This window comes from Alosa pseudoharengus, unplaced genomic scaffold, assembly GCF_046254945.1.
Source record: "Alosa pseudoharengus isolate Yale_2024_CS ecotype anadromous, Long Island Sound unplaced genomic scaffold, YU_APseudo_1.1 YU_APseudo_1.1_scf_9, whole genome shotgun sequence".
NCBI classification, from domain to species: Eukaryota; Metazoa; Chordata; class Actinopteri; order Clupeiformes; family Clupeidae; genus Alosa; species Alosa pseudoharengus.
Genome location: NW_027468881.1, coordinates 23115413 through 23141511, shown reverse-complemented (window position 1 = coordinate 23141511; position 26099 = coordinate 23115413). Strand labels below are relative to the sequence as shown.

Here is a 26099-nt window from a genome sequence, read left to right as displayed (position 1 = left end):
ATGAATTATTGGGGTGCACCAAGGCTTTTGCACAAGGTTATAATTACTACTATACAGTATATCCTCTCCATGCCTGTCACAATTTGACTCCCCTATGTGTTATCACAGTTGGCAGACAGTTGATTTGATTGAGGATGTATGGCACTGGCAGGATAATTTCACTATCCAGCATTGTGGTTATGAAAAGTGTTTATGAAATCAACACCTGGATGTCCCAAAATGTTCTTCAGCTGAACAAAGAAAAAACTGAAGTAATTATATTTGGTAAAAAGGAGGAAAGACTTAGGGTTGCCACTGTCCTTGACACAAATGGGTTGAAAGCAAAGGATACTGTTAAAAATCTTGGTGTATTCATTGACAGTGATCTAAATTTCAACAGCCACATGAAAGCGATAACTAAATCAGCTTTTTACCACCTCAAAAATATTGACAAACTTAGAGGGCTGATGTCAAAATATGATTTAGAAAAACTCATCTTTACCTTATAAACTATTCTTTCACTATTGCCCTTTTATGTTTTTATTTGTTATTACTGTCTGCTTTATGTAAAGCACATTGAATGACCTTTGTGTATGAAATGCGCTATATAAATAAACTTAACTTGCTCATGTCTATATGCCATGTCTTTCATTTTGCACTGTGATATTGTGGTTATCTTTGTAACACCATCCTACCTGGCCATGGAATGGAGTGCATTCACTGCCTGTTTAAACAAAAGGTTCATGACAGCCAGAAAGCAGTGATATCAGAATCAGAAAGTGGCTATGTTTTCATTCCACCAAAGCTGAATGACCAGTAGTCATAGATGCAATGGTGAAAGGCCACCTACCGCCTGGAACACATCAGTAATTTGTAATATCTAATCCTTCTTTGAATATGCCCCCCCCCCCACACACACTATTTGTGTCCAACCAAAAACACCCCCACGTTGGACCCAAATATACCAATCCCATACTAACATGTATTCACTGGAAACACTATACGCCTATATTACAGGTGATGTAGGCTATGCCAGCAATAAACATCTGCCTACATCAGTATTTCTGCCAGGAATGGCAGGACGCAATTGTATTAATAGAAGTCAGAGGAGTCTTCAATGTGTCCAGGCAGCATGGTGTAAGATAGTTGTTTTCAACATTGTGAAATCTTAATAGTTATTTTCTGACTGATCTTTCTCGCTAGAACTAGAAGATAGGATAAAACGTTACCAGCACATATTATTATAGACTAGGCCTAATTATTAGTCTATTTAGTTATTTAGTATACCAATATTGTATTCACTAAACCTAAACGTCTATAGCAAAGTCATTGGAGCTTTTAGAGTACTACGCACTTTACGTAACTAGACAGTAGTCACAGTAATGGCGTCTGTGCTAGAGAAGCTCTGTGGTCTATCAACATGAAGCGAAGGAGGGGTTCCTTGTAGTAATTTCAGGCCTTTAACAAGGTTTCTTTAAGCAGGCTATATACCAATAGCAGCGGTCCTCTCAAGAGACTCGAATTTTAATTTTCTCTAACGAAATGATGAAGTTGAAGTCGAACCAGACTCGCACCTACGACGGAGATGGCTACAAGAAACGCGCCGCCTGTCTGTGCTTCAGAAGTGAGAGTGAGGAGGAGGTAAGGCCGAGGTTGTGGGGTGGGTCTGGGCCGCAGTTTATGGTAATAGGCAGTCAGACCCTGGTTGTGTTATGTCTTTGACCATGGGTTAATCACTGTCATAATTAATTAAATAAGGGTTATAACCAGAGACACCATAGAATAGTCTCGACAAGATATAGTAAGCTTTGTTTGATTATTCTGCTCAGTCGTAGCCTCCAAACAAGGGTGAACGTCCAACCATAGCTAGCCTAGCGCGGTAGCTAGCTAGTAGCTAGCACGCCGACTGTGCTAGCGGATGCTCCAAATTCACGGCCCATTTCCAGTGTTTTAAACCGGTATCGTGGACTTGGCTACAGTTTCTGATATTTCGGACGTGTGATATATTAGGCATTGGATGCACAGTTGACGGTGTTGGGCATAAATATTTGTTTTGTTTGTTGTTAGCTTTAGCTAGCGAGGTGTCACCTAACTCTTATGATCCGATTGGCTAATAGGTTAACAGCTAGCTTCTAGCTTCTAACCGGCGAGTCTGCTGATATGTGCCAGACGTTCAATTCGATAGACATTGTCGTTTTGTTCAGTATGATGTTAGTAGCACTAGTATCTATGTGCGCCTAGCCAGTTGGCTGAGTGGAGATCAAGTGTACGTACTACTATGATCAAGACTTCCGACGAGCCTCCACAATCCGCGGATTCGGGTTTAAAAGCAACAGTCGAGTCAATAGTAAAACCAGAGATGACGGGCTCTGGTAAAATCTACGTGCTGGATCACACATCCACTCTGACAGCCCAAAGTTGTATCTGTGATCGATGTCTTGGTCTCATTGTTGATTGACTCGTTTTTGTAGGTGTTGTTGGTGAGCAGCAGTCGACATCCAGACAAGTGGATTGTCCCTGGCGGGGGAATGGAACCAGAAGAAGAGCCCAGTGTGGCTGCAGTTCGGGAAGTGTGTGAAGAGGTAAGTCACAAGCTTTCTTTGACGCAGTCACTCAACACCACAGCTAGTGAGCCCATTCTCAAACACCAGACAATAGAGTACTTGAAAACGGGCGACTTTTTTTAGGTGTAGACAAAATGGTTTAAGCAAGTGCTAATAAAACCAAGATAATTGTTTCAGTTTTCATGGAGCATGTGCCATTTTGTAATTTGTTACATGAATACATGTAGAATATTTTGTGTATTACTTATAGATACATGGTATTGTTAATGTGCCCATTGGCCAAGTCACCAGAAAATCATCACTACAATGTCAAGTTTAAAAGCAAATTTATGATGTCCAGTTTGGTTTTGAATGTAGTACAAAAAAACAAATTCATTCAAATGGTGTTTCAAAGGTCTGTGAAGTCCAGTTCCCCAAATCTCTCTCTCTCCCTCTCTCTCTCTCTCTCTCTGTGAGTGCAACAATAATAAATAGTTGTGGTACAGTATCTAATGACCAAGTTAATCAGGTTATGAACTGAGGATCTTGCTTTCACTTTCTTTACAGTGTAGATTTCACAACAGCCACATCCTGTCTATTGTAGTGTAGCTAGTTTAGCTAGCTAGTGTAGTTAGTGTAGCTAATCATATTTTTCATTTTTGTGCCATAAATTGTGAATATGCTGTCACTGACTTGTTTTTAGAGCAGTTTGACCCGCTCAAGGTTTCCCATGATTTCAGTGTTGTGAATTTGTCTTGTTTTGTTGCATGTGTGTGTTTGCCATTGTCATCTTCCTACTCTATTCCCTGCTTGGTACTCCATTGCACACATGAGCAAATTTTTGCTCCGTTTCACACATTTTAGCCCTTAGACAATGTGTCAGCTGTAGGGTTGGGTATCGTTTGGGTTTTATCTAGGGATGTCCGATATTGGCTTTTTTGCCGATATCCGATATGCCGATATTGTCCAACTCATAAATTTCGATTCCGATATCAGCCGATACCGATGTCGATATGTGGTTTATTTTTCCTCAAAACTAATTTAGGTAACATCACATATCTCCTGTTGTGGAATTAACACAACATGCTTAATGTTATTGTGATGCCCCACTGGATGCATTCTTGAATGCAACAAGGCTTTCCAAATGTTAACATTGTCTGTGCAAAATAAGAAAAATACTTCAACTTAATTTAGGGAAAAAGTGCCATGTTTATTTTTTATTTTTTAATTGTCTCAAACAACAGTTTGGATTACACTCTCCCTGAGATAATCTTGACAATGCCCACAACAAATAGGGCAAATTTGACTTCTTCACAAATTATAAAACATTGTACCTGAACAACTATGTGCAACGTAGCAGAATGTAAAGCCAACTAAAATAACAGGCATGGTGTATGACAGGCTACCCTTTTTCTGTGTTAAATGAGCCTGCATTTGTAGGATGCTTCATGAACTGTTTCTTTAACTAAAACTCAATCACCTTAATTGAATGAATGCACAAATATGAGTCAATTACAATGTGGCAAGCAACTATACTGCACAATTTTGAAAACATTTGTTTGAGCTACAAAAAATACTTCAGGCTTGAGGTGAAGTACATAACGGGCCATACCCACAATCAGGCTTGGAATTTCACCATTTTAGGGGCAAGGCCACTTGGCCTTCAGTTGGGCATATTTGGTGGGGGGCACAAAGGCCACATGTCAGGGCACCAAGGCCAAAGTTAACTATACAGTAGTAGGCTATAAAAATGATCAAAGTTGTATTCACTGCAGTAGACCTGCATCACTGTATACAAAAACATGACATATTACATATAACTGTAAATCATCTGATCATCTAATATTTTCAGATATCTAGGCTATATTTAACATTTATTTTATATTTGGCCTGTTATGAAATCATGTATTGAACAATTTAAGCACAGCTCAGCTTTAAGAAACTCAAATAGCCTATGCATGCTTAGCATTTTGTGATCATTAAGGCTACTTTCACAAACTCTTACAGTCAGCTGTCCTCTGATTTACCGATATCTAGGCGACATTTGTAATATTTGTTTTGTATTTGGCCCGTTATAAAATAATGTGGAACAATTTAAACACTGTGTAAAACTTAAATCCCAAATTTGGAGACATCCATGTATGTTGAAATTTACTGCAAATTCAAAACGGGATTAGTCTGGATCGGCTAACTGTACAGGGGACTGATTTACACCTTTCTGTTCGGTAAGGTCTGCTGTTTATTCTGATATATGGTTTGTCATATGTTAAACGAAGGGTTCTGAAGTATTCCACCGAGATGAATGGGTGGACGCAAAACCTTCAGTAGAATTTATGATTGAATGATATTATTTACTTTTCTCGCGAACCGTTCACCACAGCAATTAGCGGCTAACATCGTTTAAAAGCTGAAAAAAAGCTCTTTCATGTGATACTTGTGATGTCTGTGTGATGAGTAGGCTACTTCGCGAGTAGTTCAACTGAGAAGAATGGGTTAATTTGGACGCACTTTCTTGCGCTGTCACTTTCTCCACTGCGTAATTTGGCCAAAGGCTAAATATATATCGCTATTAGTAGGACGCAAAGCAGAATATTTAAAGAAGGGGGCACCAAGGCCACCGTGGCCTGTAAACCTCTGATTTTCAAAGGGGCGTCACGGCCAACTCAAGGGGCTACGACGGCCATGGCCAATTCCAAACCACAGACATAATGTTGAAACAGAGCGAGCAAGTTTGTTACTGCAGCCATCCACGCTTGTTTGTATGCTTCAAGACGCAGCTTGATGAGGTCATCATCTGTGCGCCGGTAAACGCTTCAGGAGCGCATAGGCACTATTTGGGTGTAACGCAAGCATTATTTTATCGGTTTTAAGGCAAAAAAAATCCGATAACGATATTAACAGATATTAAATTTTTATGCTAATATCGGGCCGATAATATCGGTGGGCCGATATTATCGGACATCTCTAGTTTTATCCGATACCGGTGCTAAATTGATACTTTTAAAACGGTGCCGGTGCCGAAACGGTGCCTGAACCGGTACTTTGTTTTTAAAATGTTTTAAATTAAAATGGTCTAAAGCATGAATTGTTATTTTTTATTGATAAGACAAATTTTAACATGAAATTAAAGTTATATTCAATTTACTATCAATATCTCATTGCTCCTATGAATAATACATTTAAATGTTAAAACAGCTTGCCATGCATGCACACACAATGGTAAGCTCTGCTTTCAAGTTTACCCAGTGTAGGCGGTTTGCCATAAGGTGTGTTAAAACCGCTTGCCATAAAACTGCCACGTCATGGACAACGGCATTTGCAAGCAAGCTAATCTAACAGGGACTCCAGTTAATTCAGTGTGTTCCCAAATGCTTCAAGAAATTTCATGTCTTAACCCTTAACACGCAGTAGTTTTGAACATGTTAGGCTACATGTCGGTGTTGAAGTGTTTAGATTCCCAGCGCTAGCCGCCTAGGCATTTTAACAGCAACTATGGCTATGCGCTAACACCAGTCAGCTGAGTTTAGCGATAACGTACGGAGATGGTTTCGTAGCTTCTTTGACAGCTCAGTGACATTAGGTATGTAACCTACATATTTATGTTTTTGCCAGCTAACTTTTAACATGATCTTCATATTCATTGTGATGCTATATGGGCCTCATGCACATGAAAGATTATCCTAATATCATGCCATTATGTTGTTTAACACACCGTGAAATAAAGTTTTCACCTTACAACTTTGCTGATAACATTTCAAATAAATGTCAGTTAGCGCATTAGCAAGGATATTGTGTAACGTATCTAGCCTACTGTTGATGTTGTTTCATAGCCTTTTGCTTGTGTGTAGTTAGGCCCACTGCTAGATTTTGACAGAAGCTCGCGATATCGCTTTAAAGTAAGCTACTTGGGCTCACGCAAGCTGTCAAACACTGTCCACTCGCCTATGTGGTGCACCCCTCTGGTTTATACATCCAGTGTTTATCATATGTTAGCTAACTGTATCTGGATGTGTTGCTATCAGAGCAAGACGTTAGAGATGGCGCGTGACATGCAGTGATGCCTCATATAAAAAAGAAATGAAAAGAACGCTATTTAAGCACCGAAATGAGGCACCGAAATCCACTTTGTTATTCGATGCAGTTACTACCGTTTGTGTCGGCACCGGTGCCATATTAGAACCGTGTTTCGGTGCCCAACCCTAGTCAGCTGTGTTCCCTGACAAATGAACTGCTTCATATCTGTAATTGTGTTATTGCGTAAGTGTGTTATTGCTCGCACATCCCACCTCCTTCTATTCTTCAGGCGTTTCAGGCTTCTTTAGTGGTAGTGTCCTACTTTTAGGCTCGACGTACCACCACCAGTTGGTGGGGCAGAGTATCACAGTTAATTCGTAGTGCGCAGGCGCTAACCTTAATCAACTAGCGCGTATTCAGGACAATTTCAGGACAGAAATTGGAGTATGCCTTGTGAACGCGTCAAAAATGACGCACGTCTTCAACACGCGCAAATGTGACGGAGGAGTATACCATTTCCTTAAGGCAGCACCCATTTTATTGTGTAGACATGAAGTGAAGCGTGATCGCATAATACCTACAGGTACGCAAGTTTGAAGAGCTCTTGTGTGTTGCTAATGGGCCATATTTATTCACACACTCCATTCAGTTCTCCAGAAATAGATGTAGACATACACTTGGAGCAAACAACTAGCTGTTAGATGTGATGTTAATTAAAACACTTAAAAACAAATATTAGAAAGGTTATAAGAAAGCGTAGCAAGTCTGTAAGCTTGTAATGTTCAGTAAAGTTCAGTGAAAGAGTAATGTGAAAGCTGATATGCCAACAAGGACATTTCTGGCAATGTGTTCACCTTTTAGTGATTTGTTTCAAAGCAAAAATGGCATACTCCTCTGACAGTCATGTGGATCTTCAGTATGCTAATCGTGATAATAATGTTGTACTTTTAAAGGAATACGCCACCCCTAGGTGAAATTGGGTCACTCCCCGCAGTCCCTAGAGTTGGATGAGTGAGCCAAAGCGTTTGATAGCCGACCCAGCCATTGTCCTAATCTAGAAACGGCCCGGTTAGCTTTAGCTTAGCGTAGTCGCTGTAATCCGGCGATATCAGATAGCATGTCATTGCAAAAGTGAATCAAATAACTCAAGATTTTTTATAATTATTTCTCCTAACCTGTACATTCACATCGAGTACAAATATCAATGCAAATTAACACGAAGGGATTTACTAGACCAATTTAGATTTGGAACTATTTTCGGGCATAGCACCGGCAAAGCACCGCTGCCAGGCGCAAAGACATCACGCAGCATCTGTAAACCCTCAACTTCCGGCAATACACCAGCGTGACTACCAAGTTCTCTGCTACTAGGCTGACACTGACAGGTGGGCTTTCTCTAAGAGTTCTAATGTAGGGTGACCAGACGTCCCCGGTTTCCGGGGACAGTCCCCGGCTGGAGCTGTCCCCGGAAAAGTCCCCGGTTTTCACTGTGACTGACAGACCCGAAATTGGAATAAAAGAAAGAAAGAAAACACTGACCAAACGTAGCCTACAGTTGCACACGCTTCACGCACAGGCTCAAGCCAGTCAAAGCAAGCGCTCAGCTCAGACCTCCAAGATGTTCTAGAATGCCCATATTTCTGGAAGGCTATTTCGATCGGTGGAATAGCAGCGCGGTAGAATCTTTGAAATGAAACCACTTGTGCGGGGGAATTATTAAACTATTCATCACGAACGTGCCAGGTTAAACTAAAATTGTGGAGAACCCGTCACACAGATAGCATATCATACGCAGATATCATGTGAACGGCCGGAATCTAAGCTTTCCAATGATATTAGCGCCAAATTGCTGTGATAAATGGTTCGCGAGAAAATTAACAATGAACTTATGTGACAACTAGCATCGGTAGGCCAATTGCAACAAGTTTCTACATGGTCTACAACTTTGGGCCAAAATTATAATGTAGGCCTATTCTCATGTAAACGATTTATGTCAGTACAAACATTTTTGTAAATTGTTTAGCCAGAGTAGGCCTATCCCACCATGGTTCTCATATTTCCAGATTCCAGACAATCATCTACAAATATGAATATAGCCTATATTTCTACTGGCATGCTTCCTAGTGACATTAAGACAAAAATATAAAGGGAAAAAAAGAGACGTGAGTTATTTTTTATTAATATAACACATAGGCCCTATTAGGCTACATAAGACAAATATTATCACATTATACATTCTCAGATATGGGTAAAGCACAGACTGTCTTGAAAAAAAGAAGATGGTCATTGTAATGCCTAAGATAACTAGCTTGATTAACTGTCTGAACAGCACTGCCACTATGATATAATTTCATGGAGTGCTGAAATGTAGCCAATACTATTTTGGACCATTTCTGAACTGTGAAAATATGCTTTGTGGATGGCCAATATCATAACTTATTGCAATATTATAACTATTCCAACTGTGTGTGCATGGTTAAAATTCTGAAGTGGAAGTTTAGGCTACAGCACAAATATTTCCATCCATAGATAAGAATAATGAAGTCTAACCTCTGAATTTCTTTTCAAAGTGCACCAGATTGATGCATTTAAACGTTAAAATATACCAAATTTTCTTACGGGGGAGCATGCCCCCGAACCCCCCAAAGGGGGCTTGTGGAGATCTAGTCTAGTGATGCCCCTGGGACAGTGTCCCCGTTTTAAGTTTACAATGATTAAAACATTACACGTTTTACGCTTCTCAACTGAAAATGTCCCCGGATTTTGTCTCAGAAATCTGGTCACCTTATTCTAATGGCGATGAATATGGAAGATTACACGATAGACGAAGATGATGACTTCGACTACCAAGATCCAAGACCCTACCTTTTCGAGTCGGAGTTCACTGAAGAGGAGTTGCGAGCTTTGGATCTGGGAAGAGAGGACGTTGCGACTAGTCAAGGCGAGTCGGATGAGAGAACGAGAGCAAACACGAACTGGTGGTGTGAGCATGCCGACTGAAATGGAGTGTTTATGCTGTGCAGAGTGGGATAAAATACTGCTATCGATGGTGGGCAACGCTCCCGAAGAGGAGCGTGACCGCACTTGTGTCACTGCTACCGACGACTTCTCAGCAATGATCCATCCTGCAGTCCTCAGTTTTTTTTTTTCCACACTCCACACTCACACCACCAGTTCGTGTTTGCTCTCGTTCTCTCATCCGACTCGCCTTGACTAGTCGCAACGTCCTCTCTTCCCAGATCCAAAGCACGCATACACACACACGCACACATCCACATGCACAGACACGCACGCATACACACGCTACTACTGCTTTTACTGCTGGGAAAGCTATGACCTTGTTGTATATCTCAGTCAAAAGGTAAAAAAGAGATTATTTTATCACTTTTGTTATTGTATGTTTGAAGCACACACACAAATCCACACACGCGCACACGCACGCACGCATACACACACACATCCACATGCGCACGCACGCACACACACAGGCACACACGCATGCAAACACGCACACAAACATACACACACACACACACACATGCATTCACACACGCATGCATGTACGCACACACACACATCCACATGCACAGACACACACGCATGCACACACATAAACACACACACACACAGGCACGCACGCACAGACACATACAGGCATGCGCATACAAGCATACACAAAAGTTCCAAGAGTGGGGGATGGAGTACGAGATGGAGACAGATTGACAAGCATGATTTATTTTTGCGGAGAGGATGTACAGGACTGAGTGGTCATATTTGTACTGCTATGCGTTTATGCATGGATGCAGAACTTCTAGGGATAGCATTGCAATGCATTGTTGCAGTGATTATTTTCCCAAGCTCTAGCAGTACCTGTGGTAGTTTATAGCCTAATTGATTCTTTAGTCATGATTGTATTGACAAGTCTCTCCACTTAAAATACATTGTTTACTTGGGTTGCTGTTGTGTATTGTCATATCTACCTTAGGCTATATAAAGTTCAACAGCCCATCATGTTTGGGCTAGAAGAATGCCTGAGGTGATGGGAATGATGAGTTTAGTTGTTTCATCTACATAGGAATGGTATGAGAAGCCATGCAAGTGGATAATCAGACCCAAGTAGGTGGTGTATACTGCAAAGAGATGCGGTCCCAGCATGGGGCATTGGTGCACCCCCATGAAGAGACAATGGTATATGGACATTTGTCCTTGCCATGGCACATTGATAGAGCGCTCAGGGATTCAAACCAAGAGTGTGTTTTACCTAAGATTCCCAGAGGGTGCAAATAGCCGGGTGTGATGGTTCGCTGTATCTGAGGCCGCTGATCAGTCCTCACTTCTTATCTTATGTGGCCCCCTAAGATAAGGAGCATCCTCATTGCTGCGATAACATGTAGCCAATTAAAACATCGTTACTGTGCTGTTGCTATGTTGACATGATAGTAGACATATTCTAGACAGATCACGGTTGGTTCATGTTTTACAAATATGCTAATTACATCATTCACAAACTTCAAGAAATAAGTTAGCTGATGCTAAATATCAAAGCTATCTAGCTAGCACCCAGAGAGTTTGCGATTGCAGTACCGTCAATTTACGACCATGGAGGAGAGTTTATATTTTAACTGGGACAGTGACAGCGATGAGGAGTTCTTCGGATTTGGAGAGGAGGAGTTGGAGGGGGTAGTGTGTGGTAGAGCAAATTGCATCATATTTACAGTCTATACCGCTCTGCGTTCACCTGCGCACCTATTACTCTTGTTTGAATTACCCGCGAACCTGTGATTGCATGTCAGATAAAAGCGGAGACAGAGCTATCCATTGATACCAAGCACATCCTTCTGGGTCAAAGGGATCACGTTATAAAAACAGACGAAGTGATAATAACTTCATATAGCTCTACCTACCCGACGTTTTCGTGTGTTTCTCTATGGCAAAGCATGTTCATAATCTGACGTAATCTCACTTTTTTGCCTTTACTTTGTTCATTGCAATGCAGTAAAAAGTTGTTGTAGAGAATAGTCATGAGTGCACATGCTCAGGTCAAGTCAGGTCAGATAAGTTCGTATCACAGATGTGGAGCGCAGAAAGGTAATTTTTCATCACTACATAAAGTCTCCCTCCACCATGGTTCTTATATTGCCAGATTCAGTCTGGCCTACACACACACACATGAATGTCCATCTGGCAGTATGCTGTGGTGAGATACATTTCAAAAAGAATTTTATAATATGCTTTTTGTCTTTTTATCAGACGCGGCTCGTTCACTTGGGCAGGAGGGGCAGAGCCCTACTAAAGATTCATCCACTAGAAAAGTAGATCCACAAAATATTTTTTTAAAATAAATGTTGTTTGTTTATTATTGTAATCAGTGGCAAAGTACTCAATCATGTTACATTTTTGTATGATTCGCAAAGAAATTTCGAAAAGATCGCAAAGATCTCGTTGATCATATCCGTAGTTGTTGTAGGCCTACTGTAACGTTACATTTCATTTCTGGTAGGGCAGTGACGTCACTGCCCTGAAGAAATTGAACAGCGCCTGCTGTTTGTCTATGTAAATCTGTCGACCGATAATGGAACTGCAGCTAGAGCGCGGTTAGTAGAAGGTCGGGTGGGCAGATCATGCCACTGCCCACCCTATACGACGTCAGAACTTACTGTCTACTGCCTACTGTATTAGTCCGCACGAAGTTTGTGAGGTCAGACAGACAGTTGAAAAATGGCGAGTGAACAGCGTGTGTGCAATAGTGTGGAGTTTCTCTTAAAGAACTCATTGGAAAGACTTGAGTTTGTAGTTAAATTAGCTATCAAAGACCTAGGACCTGATCAGCCCGACATTAACATCGTATACCAACAAACAAAGGACAAGAGTCGGTCATTTAATCGGACATTTTCACGTTCGTGGTAGGCCATATGTCTGATAAGAAGGTTGTCCTGAACGCAATAAAATGTTCTGTTTTCCATGCCTGCTTTTCCGATCTTCTGGGGGACAAGGGGATGTTTGGAGTAGGCTAGTGTAGGTGTGTGTGACATGAAACATTTTTCAGAGAAGGCAAAAAACATGAGGCTAGCATCTGAGTTGTGCAAATTAGCCATGCTGGGGAAAGCTAATATTGCAGCACAACTCGATGAGGGCTACAGTGTGCGAAATCGTGTACAAGTTTGTTCACCTGAGAGTGACAGATAAAGTAAGGCTGATTGCACAGACTTTGTGATGGGGCTAGTGTCATGAGAGGAGCATCTGGTGGAGTGCGTAAGAAAGTGCAAGACGTGTACCCTAATTGCTATGCACATCAATTGAACCTGGTGATGGAAAAGGCTGCGTCAGCAGCATCCTCAGTGCGTGTCTTCTTCTCGGATCTTTATGGTTTCTCCGCTTTTTTCACAAGATCTCCGAAAAGATTTAAAAGCTTATTTTGGAGTGTTTTGAAATGATTGAAACATCTGGAGATTTTGATACAATCTCAGAGAGGCTAAAGGGTTTTCTTGAATGCTCTTAGATCCGAGTTTTTATTCCTTTTAGACCTGTTCTACAAGATCATGCCCCGTGTAGATGTGCTCTATGCACAGCTGCAGAAAAGAGCAATTGATGCAGTGGAGGCACACAGGGTTACAGACAAGTTTGATTATCTGCTACTATGCCGCTGCGTCAACGTTTCTTCCGTGATTTGGGAAAAGCCTGTAAAAGTCCTTGCAAGAAGCGATTACATCAACGTTTTTTGGTATATCCAGTTTTAAATATTTTTTTTCGAAGTGTTTACAACTTAGTAATAACTAATAATTGTTGCAAACTGGACTACGAACAAAATATTAGTGCATTCCTGGATCGATCTACATCCTTATGCATGCTTCCTGCCAGGACTTTTACAGGCTTTTCCCAAATCACGGAAGAAACGTTGATGCAGCGGTATAGTAGCAGATAATCAGGCAAGTCTTATTTAAATAAACTCCTGGTGCACTTACAAACTTTCTAATGCCTCGTTATTGGACTAAAGGTCGTAGTTGTACTACTGCAGAAGTTTTGTACCATTCAGGGCATTATTAGTGGGGTAATTTACGAGATAAAAGTTGGTTCCATCACGACTGCAGAACGTCATTAGTTTTTGATAGCGCTACTCGACCAGGGTTCGACCAAGGGAAAAAAGGTTCTGGGAGGGTGTTTGGCTCGGGGTCATGGTGCAAAGGACCCTAGGGTGAAATTACTCCGAACCATCGCTTTAAGTCCAATAACGAGGCATTAGAAAGTTTGTAAGTGCACCAGGAGTTTATTTAAATAAGACTTGCCTGATTATCTGCTACTATACCGCTGCGTCGACGTTTCTTCCGTGATTTGGGAAAAGCCCGTAAAAGTCCTTGCAGGAAGCATGCATAAGGATGTAGATCCAGGAATGCACTAATATTTTGTTCGTAGTCCAGTTTGCAACAATTATTAGTTAACACTAAGTTGTAAACACTTCGGGAAAAAAATATTAAAAACTGGATATACCAAAAAACGTTTATGTAATCGCTTCCTGCAAGGACTTTTACGGGCTTTTCCCAAATCACGGAAGAAACGTATAAAAAAATATATATAAAAAATGTCAATATTTATTTTCCCCGCTGTATAACTAAAGGTAGTGAGAATGGCCTGAAAATAGAGCAGACTTCATAGGGTTAAGTCTACTTATTTTGTTTTCTTGAAAAGAACAAGACAAAAATTTAAGTAGAGATGGAATGTAGACCATGAGGGAGTAACTTAGAGAAATGTTGTCATTGACCAGAGGACGGACGGACGATTGAGCGATTGATTGATTGATTGAGTAAAGTTTTGAAGGTGTATTATTTTAGTCAAGTGTATAATTTCTGATCTTATTATTGTAAAATCTTGTGCTGATCTTTGATTCTGATTGATTGATCTGATCTGATTGTTTTGCCAGCACTGAGGCTGGATGAGAAGGATGATTGGAGCGATTGATAACCCTTGAGGCCAGCAGGGTTGATGAAAATGTACGTCTTTTTTTTCTGAGCAGCTTTGAGATTGGTACACACAGCTTTCTCATTGTGGCAATCAGGCATGGATGCGACTTGTTAGAGCCAGCAGGTTTGGTGGATAGAACAGGGTTCCTACGCAGTATGGAAAACCTGGAAAAGTATGGAATTTGATTTTAGTAATTTCCAGGTCTGGATAAGTATGGAAAAAAGAAACAAGGGTATGGAGAAATATTTGTGTTTCCAGACTATTGCATTTGCAGTACTTATCACTTCACTCAGGTCATAATGAACCATTCCTACTGTTGTGTAGCTTAACTGTCAGTCCCCATCGTCAAGATACAACTAAGATACAACTAAAAATGACCAAGCTAAATGGTCGAATATTAAGTGTCATTTTTTAATTCACTTCAGTTGTCCATACCTTTGTTTTCACTGAGTTATCCCAAACCAGAAGTGGCCGCAATGTCGAGAATATGGTCAGAAAAATCTACCGAGAAGTTTGGAAATTTAAGTATGGAAAAAGTATGGAATTTTGAAATGGAAAATGTGTAGGAACCCTGATAGAAGATACAGGCTATCCATTAACCCAGTGTAGAGCAGAGAGACTGTGATGACCTCTAGACACCTGAGGAGTGAATTATTTTCCTGGTTCCTTCTAGAATTCTGCGCAAAAGCTCTATAGTTTCAGTCAGAGCCATATAAAGGTAGAGTTGCGACAACTCCATTGACGCTAATGTTCCATTTTTTTCCAACAATGGCAGCTAATGGAAGCCTCATAGTTCCCGGAAGTTAACAATTAATAATAGCAGCAGTGCAGTTACAGCAGTATACACTGTTTGTAGCCAACATTTCAGACTCAGATTTACATTCCTTTGCCTCATCCGAATAATAATAATAATAATAATAACAGTAATAGTAGTAAAGTAATAGTAGGCTATCAATAGCCTAATTATAATAATAAACGATTTATGTATCGACTATGACTTTTCTGCTGCTCAGTCTTTATCAGTTCCTCACTAGCTGGTTCGTTATATGGCGAAGCATATAGCCAACTTTGTTTGCAGCAGTGAAGCTGAGTTTGTTGTTAACATTGTTGGTAACTGTCAGGGAATTTAACCCCAACATATATATACAAGAACCACAACACGTAGTATGGCTTTGCCCACAAACTCTGGTACCAAGAGGAGAGCCTGCTAATGTAAGGAAGAATTCCTCACACCATCAGTCTCTGACTCTGCAGCCCAAAAGCTGTGTCTTTTATTGTACAGATGCACACAGAAAATAGGAAGCAAGACATAGCGACTTCATTGTGACATACTCTTATCTCAGCCACACACACACAGACAGGGTGCAGTTCCTGTCTGTCTGGGTGCACACTTAACTTGTACTCTCTGTTCTTAGAACTCAGCACAACATTTAACTTGAACTCTCTGTTCTTAGAACTCAGCACAACAATATTTCTGCTTACACAAATGGTTATACCGTGGCCCACTGGTTAGGACTCTGGACTGGTTTGAGCCCCGACCAGTGGGCCACGGCTGAAGTGCCCTTGAGCAAGGCACCTAACTCCTCACTGCTCCCCGAGCGCCGCCGTTGTAGCAGGCAGCTCACTGCGCGGGGATTAGTGTGTGCTTCACCTCACTGTGTGTTCACTGTGTGCTGTTTGTGTTTCACTAATTCACCGATTGGGTTAAATGCAGAGACCAAATTTCCCTCACGGGATCAAAAAAGTATATATACTTTATACTTATACAATGATAATAATAATTTCCTTACAGTAACGTAGGAGCAGTAGCCTACTGTTTTTTTATGTTGCATTCTTTGCCTAATATGCATGAGAACCTCAGGGTTCTCAAGTCTCACGCAATGGGCGTGAGACACGCAATTCAACAAGTTCGCTCACACGCCACACCTTGCATTTCTCACACAGAAATATTAGGCTATTAGGGATGTCAAGGTATCTGCATAATTATTAGAGGACGCGCAGGGATACGAGAGGATATCTCGCAGGGATTTAGAACTAGCGCACCACTCACCAGCAAAATCAAAAACATAAATAGCCAATGACATCCAATCAAAAAATAGTGTTCGTTGTATCTGGGTAAAATTCCAAAATAGGACATCCCTTCCCTGAAACCACCTTATGTTTGTGCGCTTATGGGGTTACACGTTTAAGATGGCAAAACTGCACCAAAGTTATTTTTATTCAGAAATTCAACTGTTTGTCATTTTGGTAAACCAGCCTACTTATGGCACTTTAACAGTGTGTAAATCAGGCCTTTCTACGAACACTTGTAACGCTGTAGGCCTAGCCTACTTTATGGCAAAATTATTTTCCTATTTATAAACTAAACTAAACTTTCGGACATTAAGAAAACATAATGAAGTGTCGTTGTAGCTTTGTGCAACCCAGACATCAGCAACGTTCATTTTATACGACCTATCGCTGTCGTGGCTGCCTGCATTTTCCCTGTTGTCACAGCTGCAACTTTTGCACTCGTTTGTGCTTTTTATCGGCGTGTTCATCAGGTCCCGGTACACCCGTCTGAGCCTCCATGGACCATGTCAACAATGAATGAAATTAGCTTATCAATGAGTGTTATCAATGTGAGCGAGTATACTACACATATTTTGTTTTCTAAAGATACAGTTCTGCTGCAGACAATGAGCTGCCAACCACCATAATGTAATAGCAACCCAAAATAATGAACTTGCTGTCCTTTTCAAATATAATAATCTTGACGGTGGGACATTCTATGGCTCACCAATTTACGAGATATATGTACTGAGTGACTAAATATCAGAAGTTATTTCTACTGACATGCTTCCTGGTGGCATAAAAACACAAATGGTTTCCCCTTGATATAAAGGCTGACATAAGAGACATAAGCTATGCAAGATGGGTACAAATCCCAGACCGTCCTGGAAAATAAACAAGATATAGGATGTATACAATGACAAATTCAAGGTCTCAAAGTGTTAATGCTTCTTTCCAAAAATCTCACCAGAAGTTGTTATTTAAAGGGTTATTTTTAAAAAAATTCTTCTGGGGGAGCATGCCCCCAGACCCAGAGTTACCAACCTTTTGAATTTCACATCTGTTCACATCTGTGCCTGGGGGGCCCATTTCACATCTGATAATCCGTCCATGTGTGCACACCTTTTGCTACATAGTGCACAAGTTTTACACACTTATTTTAATAAATGGTGCACTCATCTTAGTAAATAAGGCATTTACTTTATTCAATTCTACACAAGCGAAACCCAAATCTCACTCCAAGCTGAGCTCAAAACTTGAGAACCCTGGAACCTATATAGATTTGAGGGAGCTGCAGCTGTTCGCATCAGCACGGTCATATTAACACAGCAGGCACTAGCCCAGTGAAGGATCGTTTAAACCCCATCCCCAGAAACCAGTTTCAAATCAAGCTTGTGCTGATATAATGCATGATCACTGATCAAATTGCTATTTTCTGACAGGATGAGCACAACCATGCAGGTTCTCTGAATCTCAAGCTCTTTAGCCTACATCTTAATGCTGTATTCAGAGCACGGTGAATGACAAACGGTGACAAAATGCTGTTGTTTATGAGTTCATAGCCTGGTTATTTATCAAGGACTATATCACGTTTTATATGTTATTATGATCACTCGCATCGCATTACCATGGGGTTACTGTGTAGATAATGCTACGGTTAACTTAACATGCCCGCCATTACACTGGAGAGATGTTAGAAAACTTTTAAACTTTTTTTTTATTCTCCCGAGACGCTAGCTACTTCAGGTAGTTCGCTCATTATCTCAGATCAGTGAAGAACAACTCAAACAAGTTAATGTTAGACTTAGACTAGCTGTGTTACAGTTTCTCGTTGCAAAATTAAAACCTCCATGCGCTTTTGTAGGCTACACGCAGTCTCAAAAACACTGTTTACAGCTCTTGAGTCACGTACTAGGTCATTTTTTTTATAACGATAATTTAGATAGGCCTAGGCTACACTTATGGGGTGGGTGCTATTGCGTTTTCTAAAGAATCTCCCGTCTTGGTTTTGTACAGAAATTAATATTAAGTGACACATACGTAAAAGGGAGAAAAAAAGGTCACCTTCCGATATTTAGCAGGCTACGGTCTGGAATTTAATTTAATATTGTTGTAATGGTAGGATAACTACACAGTTTACACAATAATTACACTGTGTTATAAATATAGTATATCAATGCATGTATTGTCTGTCAATTACCCAAAATTGTGGCTCTGTCTCATTGAACTTTTTGAAGTTTACATGAACCACATGACCTTAACGAATTTTGAACACCCATTGTCGCAACTCTACCTTTATATGGCTCTGGTTTCAGTGTTCTTTATTCACCTTCCGTTTGAGCAGTAGCATCCATTGCGATACATTGAGATAGCAGAGCTCTATCGAGATGACGGGCATCATATGTTATGGGTCATCCTAAAGTTAGGAACGTTTATTTAGGATTTTGGTGACTTAAGACATTTCTGTTATACACCTTTCCTATCTGAAGTTAGGAAAACACTGACTTTGGAGCGGCTGTTCTGTAATGACTTTCTAAACTAGTTACCATAGTTACCAAACAGATACGGATTTGCGAGTTTCTCCCGTCTATGGTTTCTCCATGATACAGCGGCCACTGCCGCATATCGTCTACCCACTCCATAGGGGTGAATAGCCTTGGGTAGCGAAGTACAATTGCAAATCTGACCTCCTGATGGCATTTGTCGTTTTCCTCCCAAGATAGCCTCTCTATCCTCTTCTGCTGTGTTATCCCAATGAAGCTAACTAGACGTAGCTAACCGACCGGAAGTTTAAAGACAATGTGGAATTTTAAAAAATGGGCGGGGCTGAATAAGGTGAATACAGTCTATGGGGAAAATCTCTGAGGGTAATTGTCTCATCATAATGCAGAACTCTCGGTTCGCAAACATTCTAATCACATATTTGTGACTAATCCTCAACAGGCTAGTGAGGGAAATGTCAGGACAAGAGGTAGTGTGTGGAGGCAACCACTTACGAAAAGTGGGTGGGAGGTGGGTTTTGTGGAACAAGAACATAGGTGGTGGAACAGACGGCAGGCATAGAGTGAAAGGGAATGAAATAATGGTCAGAGAGGTGCAGTCGTGACCGTTAAGCTGATTGTGGCACAGTTTCAAATGAGGTCAAGTTCTTTGCCGACACTGTGACCGAAAAGTCACCCATTTGTCCTAGTGGATGGTAAATGAGAAGCATAGGGTCTTACACCATAACAGAACCATGGTGTTAGAAAAAAGGGTATTTGCTTGGAGGCAACAGTTGAGTTAATTTCCGTTTGTTAGAAACTAGACAGTCCCCTCCAACTCCCTATCTCAGCGCATAGCTGGTTTTACATAGGCATGGCTGAAATCAAATTTGTTAACAGCAGACTTCTGGAAGCTCCACAACTCAACAGAGATTGCATAATGCATTTCGTACATGGGTAAGGATTGTTGCGATGATCAGATGTTATCCAGATTTTTGAGAGAAGAGGAAAAGAGTGAAAGTACATACATTTTAGTGACTGGTGCTTAGGGTGAATAGGACTGTTTACCTGGTCAGTGTTCTTGCTTGGTGGACTCACACAGGTAGACTTGCTAGTCTAGCCGAGTAAGTCATCTCCTAGGGCTACACATGAGAGTTAGCTAAAGCTTCAGGGGCGATCTATTGAGAATACAGCCCATGATTCAGTTACAATTTTGTGAAAGTTTGTTTATAGTTGGGCTCAACAGGCAATGAAATCATGCCTTCAAGCTTCTGTTGATTGGCTGGCATTGTTCACGGCTATCTCTGTTTGTCAGTACAAACACTTAATGGATAGCAAGAGAAGGCTGGGGATCAATTCTCTGATTTCGTCAAAAGGTGCATAGGCTTACAATCGATGTAGCATGACCTTAATCGAACCCTGTTCACAAATCAATTTTGGTTACATCCAGCTGAATGCTGTTTAGCAACTGAAAAGGTATGTTTTTTGGAGCATTAACTGTTGTATGTCATCTCTTGCCCTTGATGACCCAAAACTCTGTTTAATTAATGCACTTGAAGTGTTAGCAGACACAGACATATTTGTGAATGAGGAGGAGCACTTGTGTTATAACTGCAGTCGCTACAAGACCTGTGAGCTTGCTTTGAGTTGCTCATGAATTCATAAGCCCCTTGATTTAGCAACAGAAAAGGTTTGTGTAGCAGCACAAAAGGTTTGTTTGCAGCCAATAACTGCTAGGTCCTTGAAGTTTAAAGCAGGCTGTCTGCTGCGCCCAAAGGCCAGCCAATCCCCTCGTGACGGAAGAAAAGGAAGACCTGCAGGAAGATTTATCTCTACACAGTCGTGGTGGCGTACCACTCCACTGTGCCCTGCTGCTTGTATAAACGTTGCATATCTACAAGGGCCATCAGAGGGGACATTTTTACCAGTGACCAAATTATAGATGTAAATGTCTTTAGATATTACCAATAGGCCCAATTATCTATAGATGCCAGGGTCATTTGAGAAATAAGAATTGTGAATATATTAAGTTCAAATTGTTATCTGTTCAAAATCATTAGAAGTTTTTGTTTTTTTAGAGAGAAACAGATCCACATTTGATTTGAAAAAAAATAAATAAAAAGACAACAGTTAGAAAGTGTAATAAGACCAACAGAAAATCAAATGTAGCGATTTTCTAGGCTGATTTGACATGGAACTATACTGTCATTCAGGCTTAATAATCCAGTCACTAACCGATTCGTCTGCTGCAGCTCAACCTTGTTGCTGGAAGTTAGCCTACCGGGACTATTTTCAGGTGCTGCATGATATCATTGTGCTGCTGTGCACATTGTGTTCCTTGATTATTACGCTGGAATGAGAGTATAGTTCCATGTCATCAGCCTAGAAAATCGCCACGTTTCATTTTCCGTTGGTCTTATTACGCTTTCTAATTTGAGGAGACAAGTTTTAAATAGGAAAATTCCTGGAAATCTTTAGTCGCTTTTAAACGTGATGCTAGCGGGCAAGAAGCTAATGGTCTAGTCAGATTCAATGATCTATGCTAGGCTGGAGCTAAAACTGGTATCGCCAGACTCGGAGAACGGCTGGATGAACTGGAGAAAGGTAAAAATCAATTGTTTAACTCAAGGGGAGGTGGAAAATGAGTGTAATTCCCCAAATGGTGGCATATCTCTTTAAGCTTTGAAGAAAGTCTTCGTAAAGAATTCTTAGATGCAGGGGTTCTATGTACTTTTCACTTTTAAAAATAAACACATCTGTAATTTCCATATGGATGGTGAAAATGTTGCATATAACTGTGTACCTGTAGGGCTGTCATTATAGTAGGTGGTTGTCACCTGTTTATGTAGGGAACAGACCCTGCCTCCTACAGCTGGATGTTATTGTTGAGCATGTCCAACTTTTCTCTATCAAACCACATTGGTTTTTGACCCATTTTACTGCAAAGTTGTAAATGTACCGCAAGGTTCCGCATAGCACGTCAACTTCCCATGCATCATTATGTTGGTATTGTTCACCTTGAAATGTAGGCTACATGTTGAAATGGATGGTAGTGTAGTGGATGAGGAGCCAGTTTGCATGAAGTGGCCTAAAAAGTTATGAGTTCAGTTCCCTGTTTTCACCGTTGTCCTAAAGCAAAACACTTAACCCGGAGTTGCTCCAAGGAGATTTGCCCTGCAATTATTTGACATCTGTAAGTCGCTTTGGATGTAAGTTTCAGCCAGATAAATAAAGATAAATAGATTAGGGTTGTGCCGATAGACGATATCATCGTCCATCGTGATGATTGACAGGCATCACGATGGAAAGCAACCATCGTGATGCCACGCCCCCACATGCCAGTCACTAATTCCTGCTGTAACAGGCTAAAACATAAAAAAAAACTTTCCCTGAAAATTAAATTGAGCCTACTTTAAAGGCTGTCAACCAAACAGTTATCACGTATTAGTCTACCATCTTGTAAAATAAAAGACGTATTAGTCTACCCTCTTATTCAAATAATTCCTGACTGTGACGTGAATGTGTAGCCTAATTGTCTTTTTGTAGCCTACATGTCTCGCAAGCCTATAGCCTACATTGGACTTAATAGGTAGCCTAATGTTTTAGCAGAAAATATAGATTTATTATTGTTAGGCTACGACTAGGACATTCTAGCGCTCAAATATTTTTGCAAGGCTACAGCGAGCGCCAAATGCGTCCTTCTCCTCTGTGTTAAAATAAACCATTTCTTTAGTTAATTATAGGATCAGAAGGTAGCCTATTCGTCTTTCACTGTATGGCTTGTATTTCATGCATTTAGCAAAAGTCCCAGACAGCAGCGGAGTGGTAATCGGGATTCGTTATTTGTAAAAGTGTTTTTACTTTGCCCTCCTATATATAGCCTGGACTGCGCGATCGCAACCCTTTACTTTCACTTCCCGCCGCCCTCATAGTCAGCATAGACGGTAGCCTGATAACGTGGGATGCTGCATAGTAGGCCTACCAAGATTTTAAATGAGTGACCACGATAGTAGTCTTAAGTAGCTTTTTTGCTGGGCCCAGCAAAGGCTGGCAATGTGTAATATTCCGCTGGTCGGTGCACACGCAAGTGTTCAGATTGATTGTCTATCCGTCTTTCACAACAATTTTCTTGGAGCAGATCTTCCACACAACTTCGGTAGCCTGGTCAGTATGTCTCTCTTAGCTGTCCACTTTCATCAGGCCGTATAGCCTATATAATATATTTTTTATTTTTTTATGGAGAACATTATAAATGTATTTCTGTACAGACATAGGCTATAGGCTAATTAATTAGTGTTTACCACACTACCCCCCCCCCCACGATATCATCGTCCATCACGATGTTTTACTGTACACATCGTCAAATGCCAATTTAGGCGACATCGCCCAACCCTAAAATAGATAAAGGTAGATTAACTACAGGAGTAGCATTTTATGGCCTGAATGCAATTAGATCACTATCTGGCTGTGCGGATTAATCGTGGTTTGATGTTATATGGAAGGGAAGCAAACAAAATGACAAGTGTAACTGAGGATCATGGTGTGCTCTTTCATTGCCACAAGACTAAACTAATTGGGCACAGATTCTCAGTAAAATAGCCCTAAAGAGAACTGAAAAGACTCCTTTCACAGTTCTCTCTAGATACTCTTAGATTGGTATGTGGCGTTTAATCTGAAATGAGAGAACCATTTATCTATAACATGCCCCCCCCCTTCTGTTTAGTGCTGTCTATTACTATCTTGTGATATTAATCATTCCCGTTCATTTTTCCATGAAATTGTCCTTCCATAGAAATGAACTAAAGCAGGTGTCTGTAAATATAGACTGACACCATTATCTGCTGAATGCGAAGGGTAATTGATCTTCAGTGTATGTTATGTTGTGAGCTGTGAATCGTTGAAACACTACTTACGGTCACATGAGTAGGTTGAGTTGGGTTGTAATTATTCTCTTGTGGTGTGGCCTTCAGAATTCTTCACAGAGAAGTTCGTGGTAGCTGTGCCTGCTTTCCCTAAATGATTAGCGGTTCATTTTGTGGGCGTTTTTGTTTTGTTTGAACCCCATTTTAGAAAATGTTCTTCCCCTGAAACATTTCCTAGATATCTGATTCAGGCTGGTCCTCATTTGACCCTTAGTTCTTATCCGTACAATGCGGACACCTTTTTAGAGCTATTTGTGCGAGGATGATCAGACTCTGCTTCCTCTCAACAACTTTAATCTGTCTTTGAACTTTTAACCATTTTTTTATACACAAATAAGTGAGTCTAAGGAAGGGCTTGCCCCAAATCATAATTAAATGTTTGCTCGGGAGCTAAGGGTGTGCAGACTTTTTTGCCATTATTACTGTGACTTTTCCTTTGGTCCAGCACCCTAAGTTTAGGCTACTTGTAAGTGTGTATGTCCATTTGTAGCCTTTTCACACAAAGTAAGGGCCCAGTGCATCATGTGATGTGCCATTCTCTCGCAGTTATATGAGTAGCTGTATAAATAGGCTAATGTGAAACTGTAACCCCAAGGACCAGGGAACATAAGTGACGTCACTGCTAGCTAATCCTGGCCCTTTTCTATTCCTGTTCCCATTCATATGAGGATGGAGGCCACCTCATGTTTCAGAACCAGACATTGGTTGGCATTAACCTTCATGCTTCTATTTGTTGCTAGCCAATTTGTCTGATGGTATTTTGATAGTTGAATATAGGAACTTGCCATTTATTTGGATTTTTTTTCATACCATGAACACACACACCTCAACAACAACAGGGAGAACTTCATAACATTTGCGGCAGACTTCAGTCATAGCCCATACTAATTGGGTTGCAGATTTATTTGGTTGTAGCTACTCCCTGTTTTTTTCTTAAAGAATGTTATATGCCCTCTGTTTCCCCTCTAGGCTGGAGTCAAGGGGACATTAGGCCGATTAGTAGGAATTTTTGAGGTAAGGTCCATTTGTTTATGGGTCATTCTATGAAACTTTTTTAACTCTTGCTGTTTGCGTCCACAACATTTGATGAGCTTGCACTAGAGCCAAAGTGTTCTTCTAACGCCTAAAGCTTATAATTCAAGGCTTCTTGTTAATATGATGTACAAGAAAATACTATTCTGAAGGAGTATCATACTATTTTCAACCATTTTTCACAAGGGCATGGCCTTTTCCATGTGTCCAGGTTGACCAACATGACATTTACATCTAAAATATCACAATGTAAATGTTATATTCTAAACAAACATTTGTTATTTTTAGAATTAAGTATATTTTCCTGATGACATTAGACATATTTATTCAGAATAAAATTATGTTTTTTGGTAAATATTGTATGATTTTTTTTTTTTTTTGCCTCCCTTGGTTTGACTTAACCCGTCACATTAACTTGTTTTGCCTGTAAATAGCATACTGTTACTTGAAATGAAATCACAAAGACAATTTTTAATAATGTCTGTCTGTAAAGCACCCAAGAAACTAAGCAGAAAAATTCAGACATTCTTTTACATTGTTTATTTCTTATTTTTCCATTACTATGAGTCAAGCTTAATCCAACCACCCAGTCACGCAAATAAGACAGGAATAACTGTTTTTCATTACAGTATTAACACCATCATTTGGTAAGCAAATAAAAATAAAAGGCACCCCGTGTCGTAGAATGACCCTCATCTTGTTTTATGTCTATATCGTATAAGACATTTGTTATCAAATAACACATAATTTGTTGTCAAATGTGCTAGGTTTGAAATTGGGCATGGTAGATGTCAGAACAAGCAACTGAAAAATGATCCTGGGACAAGGACCCCACCAGTTATATAAAAAACAATTCTAAAGGTTCTAAACCTTTTTAATTTTCATGTGGACCATGTAAGATGCTGAATTATTGTACTTTCTGGCACAGTCTCACAGCTCTTGGCTTCTTTTCTTCAGAACATCATTTTATCTTGGTAATAGCTTTTGATGACACTCTTCCTACTTTCTACTCCAGAACCGAGACAGGAAGCACAGAACATACGTCTATGTTCTCATCGTAACCGAGGTCTTGGAGGATTGGGAGGACTCTGTAAATATTGGTACGTGCAAGCCACTCTTTA

The 26099-nt window shown here is 40.4% G+C and overlaps 1 protein-coding gene across 1 annotated transcript in view; it reads left to right on the top strand.

Annotated features, from left to right (window-relative positions):
* The first annotated feature begins 1344 nt into the window (after positions 1–1344).
* Positions 1345–26099, top strand: part of LOC143115081 (diphosphoinositol polyphosphate phosphohydrolase 1) — a 30737-nt gene continuing 5982 nt past the window's right edge. The window contains exons 1-4 of the mRNA XM_076276947.1: positions 1345–1620; positions 2451–2561; positions 24916–24960; positions 25994–26078. Of these exons, the coding sequence (XP_076133062.1) occupies positions 1522–1620; positions 2451–2561; positions 24916–24960; positions 25994–26078 (340 nt within the window). The 5' untranslated portion in view covers positions 1345–1521. The remainder of the gene's footprint in view (positions 1621–2450; positions 2562–24915; positions 24961–25993; positions 26079–26099) is intronic.